Source organism: Tamandua tetradactyla, chromosome 1 (genome assembly GCF_023851605.1).
Source record: "Tamandua tetradactyla isolate mTamTet1 chromosome 1, mTamTet1.pri, whole genome shotgun sequence".
Lineage (NCBI taxonomy): Eukaryota > Metazoa > Chordata > Mammalia > Pilosa > Myrmecophagidae > Tamandua > Tamandua tetradactyla.
The window spans coordinates 65,708,678-65,731,080 of NC_135327.1; the positions used below are offsets into that span (position 1 = coordinate 65,708,678).

The 22,403-nt window shown below is 40.5% G+C and overlaps 1 protein-coding gene across 3 annotated transcripts in view; it reads right to left on the reverse strand.

The window, feature by feature from the left end:
• The window catches only part of NUDCD3 (NudC domain containing 3), a 238,738-nt gene that overhangs the window by 30,826 nt on the left and 185,509 nt on the right, over positions 1-22,403 (reverse strand). For all 3 annotated transcript variants that reach the window (XM_077118267.1, XM_077118262.1, XM_077118253.1), the window contains exon 4: positions 14,329-14,472. In XM_077118267.1, the coding sequence (XP_076974382.1) occupies positions 14,329-14,472 (144 nt within the window). The remainder of the gene's footprint in view (positions 1-14,328; positions 14,473-22,403) is intronic.

Genomic DNA, 22,403 nt, shown 5'->3' on the forward strand with positions numbered 1-22,403 from the left:
TTGCTTCCACAAAATTGATTAGGATTAAAACACGGCTTTTCTAGGGTATCTTTTCAAACTGGCACATTCTCAGACCTGGAAATCTAATGAAGTTTCTGCTGCAAGTTTTCAAAACTGCTTGGGACCTCTGGGCTGTTTTCCTTCCAATTTTTCCCTATGTAAATGGAACATTTATCTTATGACTATCCTTCCTTTGTATACTGGAAACATATAACTTGTTTTAAGTTTCACAGGTCCAGAGCTGGAGGGGAATTTTGCCTTAGGACAGCCCATACCTGTAACTGCTTTTGATGATACTTTGTACTTAATACTGTTACTGAAATGATTTAAGCTTTTGTGATATTATGATGGAATTAATAAATTTTGCACATGGAAAGAACATGTCTTTTGGGGTCCAGAGGGTGGGGTGTGCTGGTTTGAAGCTGTTATGTCCCCCAGAAAAGGCCAAGTTCTTTTAATCCATCCCTGTGGGGGAAAACCTTTTGTGGGTGGGGACCTTTTGATTAGGTTACTTCGATTGGGATGTGATCTCAACATGGATCTCAGTCCTTTACTGGAGTCTTTTATGAGGGGATCAAAGAAAAGCCAGAGAGCATGAAGAGAGAGAGAAATGCCCAATAGATGCTGAGAGGACACATATGCTCAGAGAGAAAGCCACTGGAATTAGAAGCTAAAGGAAATGAAATCTGGGAATGAAAGATCAGGAGACGCCAGTGAAGTGCCTTGCTATCTGACAGAGAAACCCCAGACACCAGCAGCCTTTCTTCAGTGATGGTATTTTCCTCTTGATTCCTTAATTTGGACATTTTCATGGCCTAAAAATGAAAATTTGTAAACTAATAAATCCTCTTTCCATTTCTGGTATGTTGCATTCAGAAACAACTATTCCAACACTAAACAAAAGAAAGCTGGAGTAGCTATAATAATCTCAAGTAAAGCAGACTTCGGAACAACGAAAGTGATCAGAGATAAAGAGGGGCATTACATTATAATAAAGGGGTCTGTTCTTCAGAAAAAACAACAATTCTTAATGTTTATGAACTTGCCTGCCCATATAAAAATAAATAAATACATAAATAAAAAAATAAGGCAAAAAGTGATAGAACTGAAAGGAGAAAACAACAAATCCACTAATACAGTTGGAGTCTGCACACTCTTCCTTCAGTAATTGACAGATCAAGCAGGCACAAAATCAGGAAGAACACAGTTAAGCTGAACAGCACTACCATTCAACTTGATCGAACGGATATGGTCTGACTTCTTCCTTTTCAAATTTTATTTACAGATAACCTTATTGTCTATACAGCAGATCCTAGGAATCTAGAAAATGGCTATTAGGACTAATAAGTGAAAGTTAGAAGATGCTAGTTCACATATAAAAATTAAGTTTATTTCTAAATGCTGGCAAAAAATGAACAGAACATAATATTTAAAATGTCATCTGAAATAGCAGCCAAAAAAATTTAAGGGATAAATTTATAAGATATGTGCAAGACTTTCACTCTGGAAACTACAAAATTGCTGAGATAAAACAAAGAAGACCAAGGAAGAAATACACCTTGTTCATAGATTGGAAGACTCAATATCACTAAAGCAACTCTCCTTAAATTGATCTATAGAGTCAACATAATCTCACTCAAAATCCCAGAAGACTTTTTGGAAGCAACTGAAAAACTTATTTAAAAATTAATATGAAAATGCAAAGGAGCTAAAATAAACAACAATTTTTGAAAAGAACTAAGAAAAAGCCACTATCCAATTTCAAGACATATTATAAAGCTACGTGAAATAAGGCAGTATGGTACTGACATAAGGAGGAACAAAAAGATCAATGAAACAGAACAAAGTTCAGAAATAGAACCACACTTTATTTCAATTTAAAGACTGGTCTTTTCAATAAACAGTGCTGGCACAATACGATATATATTAAAAGATATGTGAATCTCAATCTTTACCCAAAAATATACGCAAAAAAGTAATCTGTATTGGATTATGATGTGAATGTGAAAGCAAAACCCACAAAACTTCTAAAAGAAAATAAAGGAGACCATCTTTCTAAGATACAAAAGCACAAATGATTAACAGAAAATACTGATAAAATAGACTTCTTTAAAATTAAAACAAAACAAAACAAAAAAACAAAAAAACCCAACCATCAACAAAACATCTGCTTTTTGAAAGACACTATTAGGAAAGCAGAGAAAAGCACCACAGGCTGGGGCAAAATATTCTTAATACATACATCTTGGCAAAGGACTTATTTCCAGGATATATTAAGTAAGCAAACTTTTACAACCCAATTTTAAAATGAGCAGAAGATTTGAATAGACACTTCACAAGAGAAGATGGATAGATGGCCAATAAGCACATGAGAAGATATTCAACATCTTAGTCATCTAGGAGTCACAAACTGAAACAGAAAGATCTCCTAATACACCTGCTACCGTGGTTAAAACTTAAACACTGACAGTATCATAAATTAATGAGGCTTTGAAGCAACTGGAATTCTCACACTGCTGATGAGAAGGTAAAATGGAAAACGGTTTGGCAATTTCTTATAGAGTTGAACATGTACTAATTACATGACCCAGAAATAAAAATATGTCCACACAAAGGTTTACACACAGTATTCACAGTAGTTTCATTCATAACTGTCAAAAAATGGGAAACAACCCAAAAGCCTTTCTAAACAGGTGAACAGACATACAGATTATGCTATAGCCATACAATAGAACACTACTCAGCAATAAAAAGGAATGAACATGGATGAGTCTGAAATTATTATGCAAAAACAAGAAGCAAGGCTCCAAAGAGAACATAGTGTATGATCCCACTTGCATGAAATTCTAGAGAAGGCAAACTAATCCTTAATGAAAAAGGCAGATCAGAGATTGAGAATAAGGAATTTTAGATGGGATTTGGGCTGCTTTGAAATGATGTATGGACATGTTTTAATCCTAATCCCATTTTGTAAAGGCAGCCATTTCTTCTAATCCCTATTCAATACTGTATGCTTGAAACTGTAATTAGTTCACTCCCTGGAGATGTGATTTAATCAAGAGTAATTGTTAAGATGGATTAGGTGGCGACATGTCTCCACCCATTCAGGTGGCTCTTGATTAGTTACTGGAATCCTATAAAAGAAGAAACATTTTGGAGAATGCAAGAGATTTCTGAGAGAGCAGAAAATGTCATAGCCATGAGAATCAGAGAGTCTACCAGCCAGTGACCTTTGGAGATGAAGGAAAATGCCTCCCGGGGAGTTTCATGAAACAGGAAGCCAGGAGGGAAAGCTAGCAGATGATGCTGTGCTTGCCATGTGCCTTTCTAGACGAGAGAGAAACCCTGACCCTGACCATGCTCGCTGTGCTTGTGCCTTTCTACTTGAGAAAGAAACCCTGAACTTCATCAGCCTTCTTGAATCAAGGTATCTTTCCTTGGATGCCTTAGATTGGACATCTCTATAGACTTGTTTTAATTGGGACATTTTCTTGGCCTTAGAACTGTAAACTAGCAACTCATTAAATTCCCCTCTTTAAAAGCCATTCTGTTTCTGGTATATCACATTCCAGCAGCTAGCAAACTAGAACAGGATTTGATAGCAAAGGGGTCATGGGAGACATTTTGGGGTGACGGAAATAGTTCGTATTTTGATTACAGTGGTGGTTTCACAGCTATATGTATCTCTCAAAATATGAACTGCACAGAAAAACAAATATGAATTGCACAGTTAAAATGGGTACATTTTATTGTATAGAAATTATTCTTCAATACAGACGAGTAAAAATATTTAAATCTATTTTTTAAACCACTCATTTCTATTCTTTTTTACTAGCAGGTAAAAACGATTTGTGGCAATCAGGGAGTTGGTAGTGGTCTGTTATCTCAGTGATGGGCAGGCACCACCAGCACCCAGAGAGGGTGGTGGTCAGCAGTGACAGCCATCCTAAGTGCCTCAATGAAGCACTGTCTGAGGCTTACACAATGTCAAGGGCTTCATCAATGATCTTGGCGATGGAAATCCAATTTATAATTATCTGAGCCTAAACTTTACGTTGTTTCACATATGAACACAGTATTTTTTTTTCCACAGTGCTATTCCACTTTGAATTTTCCTAGAATACCAACACCACGAAACTTGAGGGCAGAAAGCAAATGGTTTTGTTCGAGTCATTCAGAACTTCAGAGACTGCCTGGGCTTCTGGGTTGACAATGACATACCTGGGCACTCCCGCACTTGGGATGGAAAATTCACGGCAAGTCTGTGTATAGGAACAAATACCTAGTTCATTATGACTGGTGGTAGAGTCATATTTGAGCATTTATGTATATTATTTTAAAGTCAAAATCTGCATGTTTGGAAAGGATTTCTCATTTCAGATCAGCCCACGGTCTTAGTTTGCACTAGCAATGCAGAAGCCTCCAGCCACACAGCATGAACAAAAAAGTAAAAGTTCACTAATAATTTTTATGTTGGTTACATGTTTAAATGAAACATCTTAGATGTTATTAGGCTAAATAAAATAAACTGGTAAAATCAATTTCCCTTGTTTCTCTTTACCTTTGTAGGGTGGATCTTAAAAAATTTTAAATTGCATAGGTGGCTTACACTGTATTTTTATTGGTGGTGCTGCTCTCAGGGGCTATGGGGCATATGGGTGTAAAGGATAGCAACAGACAGGAACCCACACTGCTCTGGGAAGCCTTGGGGGATGGCCTTCAGCCTAGAACCCATTCTCAAGCCACAGTCACCAAGGATGGCATACAGCAAGATACGTAGCTGCTTACTCCACATTCAGCTGCCCCTCCACTCTTGAAGAGTCACTGAGTTTGATCCAAATTTAAAGGTACTCATGGAAGAGTTCTTAACTCAGACACCTGGAAAGGTCAGGTAGGTAACTTAAAGGCTTGAGTGGAGACTGTAGTGAATGCCCTCAGCTCCAGACAGCTGGCATCAAGTAGAATGTGGGCCACTCCGAAGCAGCCCTTGGAGCTTTCCAGGCAAGCCTGGAATCAGGATTTCTATGTGCAATCTTCTAGTTTTCAAATGCAGTCAACCATTTTTTTAAGTTTAAAAATTAAACAAAACAAAACATGCCTATGGGATGGGTATGGCTGGAAGGGCATCCGTTGGCCTTCTAAGTAGGCAGTAGAGAGGCCAGCTGCTCCACACACTAGTGATAACAAAATGCACTGAACTGCTTATAGCAGTCGCATTTAGTCTGAAGTGGTAACTGTTATTTCTGGATTTTGAGAGGCTGTTTTATACATGTATAACTTGGTATTTGGAGATAAGAAAGAAGTCGATCAGGTCAAGATTAAGGTAATTCAGAATACAGGGGTAAGATATTGTTCATATTTTAGAACCTCATCAACCCTCTGAGACCAAAGGAAGAAACATTTATTTTGTTTAGAACCTAAATTTTCTGTTGCACATAACCTAACTCAATTATCTGGATAGATCATTTAAATAATCCAAACACATGGAGCCCAGAATAAGAATGAGGGCCTTTAGTCCTGTATAGCTTAATGTAATGCTTGGATATATCCCAGAGTATATTAAGCAGATAATCAAAAAGTATTGGAAAAGTCCCTTGAGGGATGGGGAAAAAAATATGGAACTATTAAACTTTACCACCATGGAAAACCCTGATACTGTGTCAAACATTAGAGACACCCAAATCAATAGGCCAAGCCCTTGACTGAAGGCTTGCTCTTGTGAAGCTTATGTATGCAGCAGAGAAGCCTAACCTACCTATAGGTATGCCTAAGAGTTACTTCCAGAGGACTTCTTTTGTTGCTCAGATGTGGCCTCACTCTAAGCTCAACTCTGCAAGTGAAATCATTGCCCTCCCCACTACATGACATGGGACATGACACCCAGGGATGAAAATCTCCCAGTGGAATGGGAAATGACTCCCAGGGATGAGCCTGGCCCTGGCACCATGGGATCAACAATACCATCCTGACCAAAAGTAGGAAAAGAAGTGGAGCAAATAAAGTATCCACGGCTGAAAGAGTTCAAACAGTCGAGAAGCTAAACTGGAGGTCACTCTTACGCATGCTTCAGTTAGACACTGCTACCTATCATAACTTGCCAAACCCCAACCAAAACCAATCCTGTCAATCCTAAAGAATACCTGGGCATTATATAAGATTCTGCAAAGGGTCCATGCACTACAATTACTTTGCAGAAACCTACAACATCCAGATTGGTTCCTAGACCACATATGTCCTGAAACCCAGAGGGGCCAGCCTCTCCAGAACATCAACTAGTTCCATCCCCCATCCCATATTATCGACAGCATGAAAAAGTTAGAATGGGCATAGCCCAAATTCCCCTAAAGAGTGGGAGAAAGATCAAAGATGATGGAATTATAAAGAGAAGGTAGGGTTTAACAAACGAGTATGACTGCTGAATCATTATACTGATACTTCTTTTAGTCTTCAGTATCTTTAACCAGCTAGAAGTAAAAACCTAAAATTTTGGAATTGTAACCCATAATCAAACTCTGAAATCTGTTCTACAAGTAACTGTTGTGATACATTTTGAAATTTATTGCTTTATTGTTCTAGTTTGCTAGCTGCCAGAATGCAATATATCGGAAATGGAATGGCTTGGTTTTTTTTCCTTGCATGGGCAGGCACCAGGAATCAAACCCAGGTCTCTGCCTGCTGAGTCACCATGGCCTGCCCTGGAATGACTTTTAAATAGGAGAATTTAATAAGTTGCAAGGTAACAGTTTTTAGGCTGTGGAAATGTCCCAATTAAAGCAAGTCTACAGAAATGCCCAATCTAAGGCAGCCAGGGACAGATACCTTGATTCAAGAAGACTGATGAAGTTCAGGATTTCTCTTTCAAGTGGAAAGGCACATGGCAAACACAGTCAGAGTTTCTCTCTCATCTGGGAAGGCACATGGCAAACACGGTCAGGGTTTCTCTCTAAACTGGAAGGGCACATGGCAAACACAGCATCATCTGCTAGCTTTCTCTTCAGCTACCCAGGAAGTATTTTCTTCTTCATCTGCAAAGGTCGCTGGCTGGTGGACTCTGCTTTGTGGTTCTGTGGCGTTCTCTGATGTGACTTTCTTGTGGTTCTGTCGTTCTCTGCTCTCTCCGAATCTCCAATTTTCTTCAAAATGTTTCCTGTTTTACAAGATTCTAGTAAACTAATCAAGAACCACATAGAATGGGTGGAGACATGTCTCTGTCTAATCAAGTTTAATACCCACAATTCATTGAGTCACATCTTCTTGGAGATAATCAAATTTCCGATCTATAGTACTGAACAGGGATTAGAAGAAACTGTTGGTCCCACAAAATGGGATTAGGATTAAAGCATAGCTTTTCTAAGGTACATAAAACTTTTTAAATCAGCACAATTGTATACGTTATTTTTCACAAAAAACAGAAAAAAACGATTATGATGATAAAAAAAAAAGAATCAGAAATTGAAAAAATAACCAGCTAACAGTTTGGTATAAAGAGAGAGAAAAAAAAACATGCACTGAGCTGTATTTCCAAACAGGATCTTCCATGCAGCCTATGACAGAGAGGGATAATTCCTATTCTCTACTCCTGCAGGCAGGAGAAAAGGGCAAGAAGCACTCCATTTCACCTGTAGATGTCCTCTCAGGGAGCATCTTCTGGGAGCTCCTGGGAGCACCTTCAGAGGGTTCTGCTTGGTACCTTCCTCCTATCTGTCTCTAACCATGTGATTTCTGTAGAAATGCCATTTGGAACATACCAAGGTCTGCTCTTCTGCCTCAGGCTATCAACCTTCTGTATAATACCCAAGTCTCAGTGCTACCCTATGGAATCTAGGGAAAGTAAAACTCCATTTCTCAAGCACAGGGGCCATGGGGATGATGTAAAGGATTCTCAATACCAGTAAAATATACTGAGGGGCCCTCCACGGTGACACTGCTATAAATGCAGGCTTAAAGGGCTACATTACATCTCATATAATTTCCTGGCTTTGGGCTCTTGTCAAATGCTGAAGTAACCAAATCTGTAGTTTCCACTCTGACCTTACAAAGAAATATGTGAAGTAAACTCCAATCATGACTTCAAACGGCAAGGAAAGGCTGCCAGGAAAGGGGGTGGGGGTTGGTGGTAGATTACCTATGAGGAGACAAAGACAAACCATTTCATGGAAAAAGAAAAAAGAGCAAATTCGTGAACTCTAGATAAATTAGAAAACATAAATTCAATTAAACAGCCCCTTGCCAGTGGGGATGCAGGATACAGGCTTATACATGAGGCACTGAGAACACTATGGAAATGTGCCACCTTTCTAGGGAGGACTTATGGCAAAATGGCTCAAGAACTACAATTACCCTGTAATTCCTCTCTTGAGAAATAGAACTTTAGGAAATAATCTAAATGGGACAGTGGGGGTGCATAGGAAGACATGATTTGTACAAAAACACTCAAAGTATTCAAAAATCAGAAACAACCCAAATAAAACACAGCAGGGTTTAAAGGCTAAGCAAATTAAGGTATAGTTCATAAGAGAATAATAATCTGTTATTTTACTCACAAATCATTTAAAATTAGTGAATACAGTAATGATAAACTCTGAAACACATGGAATGTGCACTGGCCACAAGGCTGTTCCATAGAAGAACAGTTAGGCCACAGAGAAGACCATGACCTGACACTTACATGGCCTGGGCCATGGCAGAAAACCACAACCTGCCACCTGCCCACACAGCCCAGGCCACAGCAGAGGACCATGACCTGCCACCTGCTTGCCTGGACTACGCCACAGCAGAGGGCCATGACCTTTTGCCTGCCCACATGGCCCAGACCATGTCAGAGGGCCACAATCTGCCACCTGTTTGCACAGCCTAGCCATAGCAGAGGACCATGACCCACTCCTGCCTGCCTAGACTAGGCCATAGAAGAGGACCACAACCTGCCACCCACATGGCACAGGCCACAGCAGAAGACCACAACCTGTCATCCACTCACCGGTACTAGGCCACAGCAGGGGACTACAATCTGCCACTGTCTGTACGACCTGGGCCATGGCAGAGGACCGCGACCTGTCACCTACCCACAGAGCTCCAACTGCCCACCCACCTGCCTGTGGCCACCCACGACAGCAAGGGGGAGGACCTGTCAGCTTCTCAACCTGAGAAAGAAATGAGGACAATGAGCAAGCTAATGCTTGGCTTATGTGACTGAATGAGGCAGAGAGGGGAGAGAAGGAGCCATCGCTGTTGCCATGGCTGGTTTTATATCTCCGTAACCAAGAAAGGAACTTGCCTGAGCATCATGAGTCTCATTTAACATTCTAGTGTGGGAGGGAGGGAGGCAGGAGCTGTCACACGGTTTTAGCTGCCGCCCCTGCCTGCTCTCAGCGCCTGCCCTTATGCGTCTGATATGGAATCCATGGCACTGGGGAGGAGGTGAGGAGCCTGTTGTAGAGAAAAGGCTGGCAGGCAAGCAGCCCGCTAGGGGAGAAGGTCAGCAACTGGCCAAGGACTCTGTCTGTTACTGCTGGGTGTCGTGCATGGAGCTACCACGACAGCAGGAAAGCAGCAATGTGCCTTTGGACATAGCAGTGCTATGATGCAAACCCTGGAGGGGCCATACCAAAGTACACCACATCGGGTACCTTAAAGCAAGATAAATGTACCCTCTCACAGTTCTGGAGGCCAAAGGACCAGAATCCGGCAGGGGCCATCCCCGCCTCGGGCACTTTAGGGGAGAATTCCTGAGCTCCTGGCTGCTGGTGCCCACCTCTGCTCCATCTTCATATATGTCTATTTTCTCCCCCTGCCTCTCTCTTATCGGGACACTTATCATTGGATTTAGGGCCCACCTGATAATCTAGGATCATCTCCTCTTAAGTTCCTTATCTTAATCACATCTGTAAAGAAACTTTTTCCAAATAAGGTCAATTCAGGGCACTGGACCTGATTTTCCTCAGGATTCCCAGTGCCCAGCACAGGGTGTGGCACTTAAGATAAAGACAGGTATTTACAGATCAGCCAGATGATGGGTGTCATCCTTACTTTAAGGATGAGAAATGGAGGCCAGGCAAGGCTGAAATCAGAACCCAATGCCAGCTTTTTGGACTCACTAGTAACTGCCCCTTCTGCATCCAAAATCATCCACAGGAAACACTTCCTCTAGCTATAGGAGTCTGTGTTGTTTCACATAACATAAACAATGCATTTAAAATGGGGACGGCATACAGAATTTTCACAAATCAAAGGACTCTGCTCATTGATTTACAATGTTATCTCAAATATATAATCAGAGGAAAAAAGTTGGTCCCAAAATGTCATTAATAAACAAACAGTTAAAATAAACCTCATGGCTCCCCAAAAAAGTAATGTTTATGTAACACATTGGTATTTACTATACTAGAAACTATGTGATTGAGAGGGAGGGAGATAGAGAGAGAAGCATCTGTATCTCATTAGAAGGAGACCCAGGTGTGTAGGTTGGCAGGCAATGCACTGATAGGAAAATTATTGATGCTCTAAATAATTCCTATTTTTCAGACAGCACTTTTTTCTAACAAACAGTGAAGTTGCAAAATAAATGCAATGTCATGTACAGATAATCAAAGCCACTTTAAGAAAACATGGGAAAGAACTTCTGGTGCATCTGCACTTGAGAGATATTTTATTTCCTGCTCCTGTGGAATTATAGGAGAGCATATATACAGAAGCTACTGCATTCATAGGAAATGAGAGGCTCAGCCCAGTCTGTAGCTCCTTTTGCCTTTCTAAATTTTATTATTTTTTTAATTCTTAGAGTAGCAGGTATCTGGCAGGAGCAAATTACAACAATTTAAAGGGAGCAAGGGCACAAGTACAGAGAAAAGCACACAAGGAGCAAAATCAGAGAACCAAGGAAAACAATTACATCAGCAGATGGCAGAGACAGAGAGGACAGCTCAGCCTCAAAAATACAGGAAAAAGATGGAATGGCAGGCAGAAACCATTGTAGGAGCCCACGGTGGGTGTGAAGGTATCTGGGCATGGGGCCAGGGCAAAGACTGCAGCCTGCCATCCTTGCTGGTTGCAGGCCCCTACCACCCAGGCTCTCTTCCAGCAGGTTTGATGAGAAAAGGCTTGGCAAGCTTCTTCCTGGAGAAAGCAAGCCTCTACAGGCTGGCCAGAGATGGCTCTGGCTGGTGTATGAGTGTCCATGTCAGACACAATTTCTCCCGGGTCTGCTTGCTGGCTGTATCTCACACATTTACAAGACACAACAAACCCTTTGAAACTCACTCTGGCTACCAGCTCTCCTCCCTCTTCACTAACTCCTCCAAGTAGAGATGCCTGCTCTGACAGAGGCTTTCAGCTAGAAGGAAGTGAGGGAACAGGAAATGAGACACTTTCCAGATGCAACCAAGCCAGGCCCTCCTTGGGAATTCATTCCTTGGAGTTCTGGAAAGAATACACTGGAATCAGGCAGGTCTGGGTTTGTGTTCTAGTTCCAAACTGGGACAAGCTACCTAACCTCTCAGAGCCCCCATGTTCTTATTTTGAGACGTTATCTACAGAAAATTTAGTAGCACCCTATGGAAACCCCCACAGTACGCAGCCAACAGCATGTGCTCAATGAAAATCCTTCAGAGGTAGAATGCACAGCAACAATTATGTTTGTACAGAAACACTGTAAAATAAAAGGAATCGTCAGGAACCTAATGGGTTCCAAGTACATTGGCTATAAGCCTTTAGGGTATGGTAGAGCTCAGAGACCAGCAAGGAAGGCCAGCTGCTTCCACCTTGGTCCAAGAAACAGATTATAGGATTTATTGGCTACTTTGTGAAGATGTCCATAAAGTAAGACAAGATGGCTGGGAGAATGCCTGCCAGATGCTGCCCACTCTGGACAGGAAACATGGATTGGACAGTACTGCCATAAGTCACACATTAAATCTAGATCAGTCCGTAGCCACTGTACTGGAGAATTAAGCTAATGGGAAGTAGGAGGTCTGAGGACCAGTGTATTCAAAACATACTTGAGTCCACAGAAGACAGAAGCACCTAGGACCCACAGGCCCATTCTCCATATGGGCAGGTTGGCGCCCCCCCCCCCCCCCAACCAGTGACAGGGGAGCCAGTCTGCTGGGGATGGTATCTGACTCACCAAGTCACTCCCATTGGACAATGTTGGTATCTTTGATGGGTCTCACTGAGTCTCGAGGGGCCTTGCTGAGCCTTGGTGGGCCTCAGAGACTTTGGTGAGCTTCGGTGGGCCTCAGTGGACCTTACTGGGCCTTGCTGAGCATCGGTGGGCCTCAGTAGGGGTAGCTGAGTCTCACAAGGCCTTGGTGGGCATCAGTGGGTCTTGTTGAGCTTCACTGATCCTCAGTAAGCCTTGGTAAGCCTTAGTGGGCCTTGCTGGGTCTTGTGTGGTCACAGTTCAGAGAAAGACTTGGGTGCTCCAGTATATATGTTTTATGCACTGGGGGCAGGGGAAGTACAGGGATGATGGGACAGGACCTGACCCACTAACTGTGATGAGGGGAGGGCACCCTTACTGTCAGGGGACTCAAAAAGAGAAGCAGCTATTTTTCTTGTCTCATATTCAAGTAGAAACGTTGAAAGGGCTGACTGTTGACTGCCACCGCAGGCAGGGGAAGTCCCACACACAGCTGGATCTAGAGCAGGAATCAAGGAGGCCTGGCCATTTTGTGTGGCTGGTTTGAGCTCTGCACTGAGGACACCATGGTTGTGAGCTTCCATTCTACAAGGGCGAGTGACCTTTGCTCCTCTGAGGTAATTGCTGGCATTCTAGCCACTGACCGCCAAGCACTGCTATGGGTCCTTGAATGTTAGGTGAATAAGACCTGGGCTGGATCAGACCCAGTTTAGCCTCCTCATTAGGAACACCCTTACAGCACAGGACCTTACTGGATACTGCTCCGGAGTGAGAGCCAAAGCAGGACTGAAGCAGCCACAATGTCTATAAGAGCAGACAGAGGGATTCATGTGTGCTCTGGAACTGTGGTGAGCCAGACCTGCCAGAGATTCACCTCAGTGTGGCCAAGAATTAATTCTATCTTCCAGGGCTTAATATCAAGACCAGGTATTACAGCACTGGTCTGGATTCCCAGAGGGCAATGGCAAAACATTCTGTGTTCCAGGCCCTGACCTGTCTGTCCTTTCATTATGGAGTGCAGCCAGAACAGAGCCCTCCATGGGTACAAAACGTCTGGACTATTTCTTTGGAGTCCCACTGTGCTGACATCCCTTCCATGCCTACCCATGTGCTAGCATCACCATAGCCCATCTCTTTTTAGAAACTGAAATATTTAATATTTTATTTATTACTGCATTTTTGTCATATATGAAGAATATGTTTATATAAAATTTAGAAGCATTTTGTCCGAAGACTTTTTTCTTTTCATCTTTATCACTTTCATCATGTGCCTAGTTAAGAACCAACACAGGAAGAAAGAGGCCACGAGTCTATCTGAAACATGTTGAGCCTCAATTTTTTCTGTATTAAGCCTCCAAGTGGGGGTCAGAGTGGGGTTATGACCCACTAACAGTGTTCAACAGCTCTATGGGGAGAAAACTGAGCCACCAATATACCTGGTAGGTATATTCGGCCCAATTTTTGAAAAAATTATATTAAGTGGTAACACCTCAGCTATGACTGGACTCACACTTTAATATGACTGTCCCAAACTCCTAGCTATGTTTAGCCACTGGCTAGGAGAGGAGGACCACTTTATCAAAAAAGCCTGTTTGTTTGAAATTTTAAACTCTGCATCCTCCAGACTGGCACCTGAGAAAATTCAACCTGCCTCTTATTCTTTTCTTAACTTAGTATTTTTGCCCTAATGTGATCACAAGCCCATGGAGAGGCACTCCTGGGAGAGAACAAGATAAAGTCTGCTGTAATAGAGGGGACAAAAAAATGCCTTGCTTCTCCATTCCCATGCTCTTGGGAATAACTGGGGAATCTTTTGTGGTCATTATGGTGCACAATGACATTCTACTCTCTGGGCTTATGGCAGAAAAGTTTTGACTCTGATAATCTCTAGAAAACAATGAGAAGCACTAGACTTGGGCACCTTCTATTCAAATAATGCAGGAGGCAGGACACCAAAGTGCAATGGCTGTAAATGCAAGAATTAAGAGTGACTGGAAGGTCCAAGAAGGTATACGCCATGCTGTATGTAACATGCTGAAGAAGAAATCTATTTGCTACTAATTGCCAGAATTCATGATATTACTGCTTGAGGATGAAATGGCTCCTTGGTCAAAACAGCATCAGAGTATGTTCGAAAACCTATCTGGAAGCTCTCTATATAGATGCCCAAACAGGACATAAACCCCACTTACCAAAACACATTTCCCAGGCTCCAGGCTCCAGAGAGAACTCTCAGTGTTGATCTTATGAGTGAACTTCCCTTCCATGAGGACGCGTTCCCCATTTTCCTCTAGCACAGCCACACGGATGGAGCCACTGCCAAGGTCCACTGAGACCTGAGAACACAATAGGAGAACAGCACATCACCTTGTGAGGGCACAACCAATGTGCTACACGATGGGAAGGGGAACAATGACTTCCAAATTTCCTGATTCTACACTGCAAGAACAACAAAAGAATACTCTTATCAGGAATCATGAAGCATTCCTACTAAGATCAACCAACTTAATTTGCATTGAAAGCAATCTGCAAATAATTATCAGCTTTAAGTAAACCACTATAAAGTCTTTTTCAACATACATAACTGATAAAGTAAGGTGCTGAGCTGGAAACCATCAGCTTTCTTCCAAAACTTTTTCTCTTCTTCAATTAGGTGTGACTTATTTCTCAACAGTGGAAAGTATCATAGTTTGCAAGCAGTGCTGTAACCAAGTACCACAGACCAGGTGGTTTAAACAACAGGAATTTGTCTCACAGTTCTGGAGGTTACAAGTCCACAGTTTGTGGGGAAGAATCCTTGCTTGCCTCTTCCCTGTTTCTGGTTTGCTAGCAATCTGGCATATAGCATTCCCCTCTGTCTCCACCTATGTCCAATATCCTCTCCTTATAAGGATACTAGTCATAGTTGATTAGGGCCCACCCTAATTGAGTCTGGCATCATCTTCACTAATAGTATCTTCAAAGATTCTACTTCCAGAAGGGATCAAATTCATGGGAAAAGCTCCTCACACCTATAAGAATGGGTGCTATTAAACAAACAGGAAACTACAAATGTTGGAGAGGATGTGGAGAAATTGGGACACTTATCTACTGCTGGAGGGAATGTATAATGGTACAGACACTATGGAAGACAGTTTGGCTGTTCCTTAGAAAACTAAATATCGAGTTGCCCTATGACCTGGCAATAGCACTACTTGGTAGAGCTGAAAGCAGTGACACAGACAGACATTGGCACACCAATGTTCACAGCAGCAATTATTCAAAATCACTGAAAGATGAAAACAATCCTAGTCCATCAACAGATAAGTGCATTAGCAAAATGTGGTATATGATGGAATATTATGCAGCAGTAAGACGAAATGACATCCTAAAGCACATGACAAGATAAATGAGCCTTAACATAATGCCGAGTGAAATAAGCTAGGCATGAAAGGATAAATACTGTATGACTCCACTTTTATGACCATGATAAAGGTAAAATCAGGGGCTTATACTATAAAAAATAGAAGATTTACTCCTACAGCAAACTACACGTATAAGCGGGGAGAAGGGCAGAAAAGTTTATAGGACATCCCTTAAGTTAGGGTGTGATTTTACTATAATCCATGTCAACTTTACTTTGGTATAAACTCCCTGTCAATTTAGTAATATTAAAAGCCTTAAATAAAATTATATGCTAAAAATAAATAAATAAATAAATAGAAGATTTAGAGATAGGTAGAAGCTAGAGATGGGTGAACAGTTAGCTAAAGAAGTTGAACTCAAATATAAGTGAATAGATAAAAGTGAAGGCATTTCTCTAGTGGGTCTATAAGTAATAGTACCATATTGAAGGTAAACATGATTGAAACGGGTTGTATAGACCTGTGGGTCTCACTGATTAACAACAGAAATATAAATAAGTTCTTGCAAGAACTACTTCAAAAGGTATGATTCTTGTACAAAGAGTGTTTAAGTTTAGGGTACAGGGGGAAAACTACTATTGCATGCTACAGATATGTTTAACAGGAAAACATCAGTAGTACCACAGCAATACCAGCAGTAAATGACAGGGGGAGAAAGTAGAGAATTCTTGATATTCTCAGAAGCAGTGGGGACAACCAAAGCAACAGGCCAAGTCCCCAATTTTGGGGTTTGTTCATATGAAACTTAACCTGCAAAGGATAGGCTAAGCTTACTTAATATGAGGCCTAAGAGTCACCCCGAGAACCTCTTTTGTTGCTCAGATGTGGGCTCTCTCTCTCAGTTAACATGACAAACACAGTCACTGCCCTCCCCTGTGGGAATTGACTCCCAGGGGTGTAGGCATTCCTGGCAACGTGGGACAGAAATCCTAGAATAAGCTGGGACTCAGCATCAAGGGATTGAGAAAACCTTCTCGACCAAAAGGGGGAAGAACAAAATGAGATAAAATAAAGTGTCAATGGCTGAGAGATTCCAAACAGTGTCGAGAGGTTATCCTGGAGGTTATTCTTATGCATTATATAGATATCACCTTTTTAGTTAAGGTGTAATGGAGAGGCTGGAGGGAACTGCCTGAAAGTGTAGAGCTGTATTCCAGTAGTCATGTTTCTTGAAGACGATTGCATAATGATGTAGCTTTTGCAATGTGACTGTGAAAACCTGTGTCTGATACTTCTTTTATCTACCTTATTGACAGACGAGTAAAACATATGGATTAAAAATAAATAAATAATAGGGGGAACAAATGTTAAAATAAATTTAGTAGATTGAAATGCTCATGATCAATGAAAGGGAGGTGTAAGGGGTATGGTATGCATGAATTCTTTTCTGTTTTCTTTTTATTTCTTTGTCTGAATTGATGCAAATGTTCTAAGAAATTATCATGATGATGAATATACAACTATGTGATGATATTGTGAGTTATTGATTATATACCAAGAATGGAGTGATCATATGGCAAGAACATTTATGTTTGTATGTTGTTATGTTTAATAAATTAATTAATTTTAAAAAGTTTAAAAAAAAAAGAAAGGAAGAGAAAAAAAATAATGGGGGGAGAGACAAGAGTTAAAGGGGGGTTTAGACTTCCTGTTTGGTGAGGGTGTGTTTATTGGTTGTCTTTCTCTTGGGAAAAATGAAATTATCTAAACTTGAGAGTTTTGATGGACTATGGACTTTGGACATGATACATGATGACTAATAAATACAGGTGGCTTAAGGATGCACTGACTGAGAAGTAGACTGGCAAATGATGGTGTATATTACAATCTAACACTGTGCTGCTACAAAAAGGAACAAAGTCGTGAGGCATGCAACACTGTGAATAAATTTGTGGGACATTTGGGGAAGCAAAATAAGCCAGAAACAAAAGTGCAATTATTGTATGGCCTCATTTAGAAAATGCTTATAAGAAAACAGGGGCCTAGATTGTAAGCTCTCGTAGCAGTCAAATTTTGTCCGGAATGGTAATCATTATTTCTAGATTTCGAGAGGCTGTTTTATTTATGTATAACCTGGTATTCAGAGATAAAAACAAAGGGAATCAGGTCAGGATTAAGGTAATTCCGAATATAGGGATAAGGAAGATTTGTCTATATTTTAGAACCTCACCTGTTCTTTGAGATCAAAGGACGAATGGTTTATTTTGTCCAGAAACTAAATTTTCTGTAGAACATAATCTAACTCAACCTGTCTAGATAGCTCATTTAAACAATCAAAAACACAGGGAGCCCAGAATAAAAAATGAGGGCCTTTAATCCTGTATAGCTTAATGAAATGCCAGGATATATCCCAGAATATATTAATCAAAAAGGATTGGAAAAGCTACTTGAGGGATAGGAGGAAAAATATGGAACTATTAAACTTTACCACTGGAGAAACCCCTGATACTGTGTCAAAAATTAGGGACATCCAAATCAATAAGCCAAGCCTTTAATCTTGAGGTTTGCTTTTGTGAAGCTTATATATGTAGTGGAAAAGCTTAGCCTATCTATAGGTGTACCTAAGAGTCACCACTGGAGGACCTCTTTCGTTGCTCATTTGTGGCTTCACTCTCTCTCTAAACCCAACTCTACAAGTGAAATCACTGCCCTCCCCACCATATGGGACATGACATCCAGGGGTGAAAGTCTCCCTGGCCGTGTGGGAAATGACTCCCAGGGATGAGCCAGGCCCTGGGATCAATAATGCCATCCTGACCAAAAGGGTGGAAAGAAGTGTAACAAATAAGGTATTAGAGGCTGAAAGATTTCAAATAGAGTTGAGAGGCTACTCTGGAGGTTGCTCTTAGACAAACTTCAATTAGACATTGCTACCTATCATAACTTGCCAATCTCCAACCAAAACTATTCCAGCCAATCCTAAAGAACACCTAGGGCAATATACAAGAGTCTACAAAGGTTCCATGCACTAGGGAAACTTTCCAGAAACCTACCACCTCCAGATGGGTCCCTGGACCAGATAAGTCCTGAAACCTGGAGGGGCCAGCCTGTCCAGAACATCAGTTAGTCTGATCTCCCTACCCCTTATTACTGATAGCCCTTCCAACATGAAAAAGGTAGAATAGGCATAGTCCATATACCCTTAAAGAGAGGGATAAAGATGAAAGGTGATGACGGAGTTATACAGAGAAGGTAGGGTTTAACAAACAAGTATGACTACTAAATCATACTGATAATTTCTTTTAGTCTCCAGTATCTTAGGGCAGTGAGGAGAAAAAAACCTAAAATTGTGGAATTGTAACCCATACAATCCTGAAATCTATTCTACAACTAATCATTGTGATATTCTTTGAAATTCATTCAAAATTAAAAAACAATTATATAGGTACCGCAAGAAGAAGAACCTGAATATGCTGCATTTTGTTTCTTTAGCTTTTATAGGCAACATAGTGCTTAGCCTGTATTATTTTGTTTAGATACATGCTTTTTGGACCTCCAATAGACTACTGAAAGAAATTTAAAGTTACACTTGTAGGAATATGGTATCATTTTTTTTTTTTACTTACTGCAATATAAGGTTCTAAGATTGCTCGATATTATACTTTACCCAAATAGATGTGAGGAAAAGGATACTCTATTTATAAGCAGGTAATAATGTTTAAATCCTTTCTGTTCATGCTGCTTTTAATTTTCTCCATATCATTAAGAAGCTAGATAACTTACCTCTAAGTACAAACTTAAAAATTATGGCATTAAACATTTTCAACACTGACTCATAAAATTACCATTGAGTAAGTAGCATGATCCTAAAGGTACAGGGGACCTCAGCCAGCTCGGCCAGCGTGATCAGTCACAAGACCGAGTCTTCACAATTCTTCCTCCCCCAGCACTCACTGAACTGAATCATGGGGAGTGACCTTGATTGACAGAAGACAAACTGGTGAAGAAAGCTAAAGGCTAAGACACTGAACATCTATTATTGTGTTTAAGCTTAGCTGGGTCCTTTCAAGTTTGTTTTACAGCTTATTAGGTTTAGTAGTTTGCACAACTTTTTGCAATAAATTCATGGAAAACCTAAAAAAAAATAAGGTGCCACAGGTCCCGAGCAAGTCTAAAACTCAGCAGGGCAAACTCCATTTGATTTTGAGACCTCAGAGTCATCCTCCATTTACAATTGCAACCAAAAGAATAAAATATTTAGGAATAAATTCAACTAAAGAGACAAAAGACCTATACAAAGAAAACTACAATAAATTGTTAAAAAATATCACAGAAGACCTACTAGATGGAAGGGTATACCATGTTCATGGATTGGAAGACTAAATATAGTTAAGATGTCAATTCTACCTAAATTGATTTACAGATTCAATGCAATACCAATTAAAATCCCAACAACTTACTTCTCAGAAATAGAAAAACGAATTAACCAAATTTACCTGGTAGGGCAGGGTGCCCTGAATAGCTAAAAGTATCCTGAGAAAAAAAAATGAAGTCGGCGGTCTCACACTACCTGACTTTAAGGTATATTATGAAGCCACAGTGGTCAAAACAGCATGGTACTGGCATAAAGATAGATATACTGACCAATGGAATAGAATAGTGTGTTCAGATATAGACCCTCTCATCTATGGACAACTGATCTTTGATAAGGCAGTCAAGCCAACTCATCTGGGACAGAACAGTCTCTTCAATAAATGGTGCCTAGAGAACTGGATATCCACATGCAAAAGAATAAAGAGGACCCATACCCCACACCCTATACAAAAATTAACTCAAAATGGATCAAAGACCTAAATATTAGATCTAAGACCATAAAACTGTTAGAAGAAAATGTAGGGAAATATCTTATAAATCTTATACTAGGAAGTGGTTTCCCTGACCGCCTTACACCCAAAGCAAGAGTGTTGAAGAAAAATAAATAAATGGGAACTCCTCAAAATTAAACACTTTTATGCATCAAAGAACTTTGTCAAGAAAGTAAAAAGACAGCCTACACAATGGGAAACAATATTTGGAAACAATATATTAGATAAAGGTCTAGCATCCTGAATTTATAAAGAGATTGTTCAACTCAACAACAAAAAGACAGCCAACCCAATTACAAAATGGGCAAAACATTTGAACAGACACTTCTCAGAAGAGAAAATACAAATGGCCAAAAGGCACATGAAGAGATGCTCAACTTCCCTGGCCATTAGAGAAATGCAAATCAAAACCACAATGAGATATCATCTCACACCCACCAGAATGGCCGTTATCAATAAAACAGAAAACAACAAGTGCTGGAAGAGATGTGGAGAAAGAGGCACACTTATCCCCTGTTGCTAGGAATGTCAAATGGTACAACCACTGTGGAAGGCAGTTTAGCGGTTCCTCAAAAAGCTAAATACAGAATTGCCATATGACCCAGCAATACCATTGCTAGGTATCTACTCAGAGGACATGGGAGCAAAGACACAAACGGACATTTGCACACCAATGTTTATAGCAGCATTATTTATAATTGCGAAGAGATGGAACCAGCCAAAATGTCCATCAACAGATGCATGGCTAAACAAGCCTTGGTATATACATATGATGGAATATTATGCAGCTGTAAAACAGAATATAGTTTTGAAGTATGTAATAATATGGATGGACCTTAAGGACATTATGCTGAGTGAGATTAGCCAGAAACAAAAGGACAAACAATGTATGGTCTCACCGATACATTAGTGAATAAACTTGGAGAATTTCATTGGTAACAGAGATAGACCATCAGGAGATAGAAATAGGGTAAGAAATTTGGTAATTGGAGCTGAAGGGATACAGATTGTGCAACAGGACTAAATATAAAAACTCAGAAATGGACAGTGGAATACTACCTAACTGTAATACAATTATGTTAAAACAGCGAATGAAGCTGAATGTGAGAATGATAGAAGGAGGAGGGTTGGGGGCATAAATGAAACCAGAAAGAAAGACAATAAAGACAGAGATGGAATAATCTAGGAATGCCTAGAGTGTATAATGATAGTGACAAAAGGTACAAATTTAAAAAATGTTTTTGCATGAGGAAGAACAAAGGAATGTTATTACTGCAGGGTGCTGAAAATAGACAGCAATTAATATTTAAAATTTTTAACTTATGTGTGAGACTAAAGCAAAAAATGTTTATTTGGTACAAAATTTATATTTTGACTAGTGCATTTCCTAATATAACTTATGTAGACGGCTTAATTGAACACCATAAGTACATGGAACCTTGAGTATGGCATGAGATTTTGTTGGTTTGTCCAGAGTGATGCCCCAATAAATTCCAGAGTGATTTGAACAGTGAATAAAAAAGTATTTGCAAAGTCCCCTTTGGGGAATGGTGAGAAAGGGGGAAAATTCAACTTCCCCAAGTTGAATTCTTGACTTTCTCACAAGCAGTGCCGACAACTAAAGCTATAGGCTGAACCCTCAATCTCGGGGTTTGTTCATATGAAACTTAACCCCACAAAGGATAGGTCAAGCCTAGTTAAAGTAAGGCCTAAGAGTCACCCCCAAGAGAACCTCTTTTGTTGCTCAGATATGGCCTCTCTCTCCAGCCAACACAACAAGCAAACTCACCACTCTCCCCCACTCTATGTGGGACATGACTCCCAGGGGTGTGGGACAGCCTTCCTGGCAACGTGGGACAGAAATCCTAGAATGAGTTGAGACTCAGCATCAAGGGATTGAGAAAATCCCTAGAATGAGCTGAGACTCAGCATCAGGGGATTGAGAAAACCTTCTTGACCAAAAGGCGGGAGAGCGAAATGAGACAAAATAAAGTGTCAATAGCTGAAAGATTCCAAACAGAGTCAAGAGGTTATCCTGGAGGTTATTGTTACGCATTA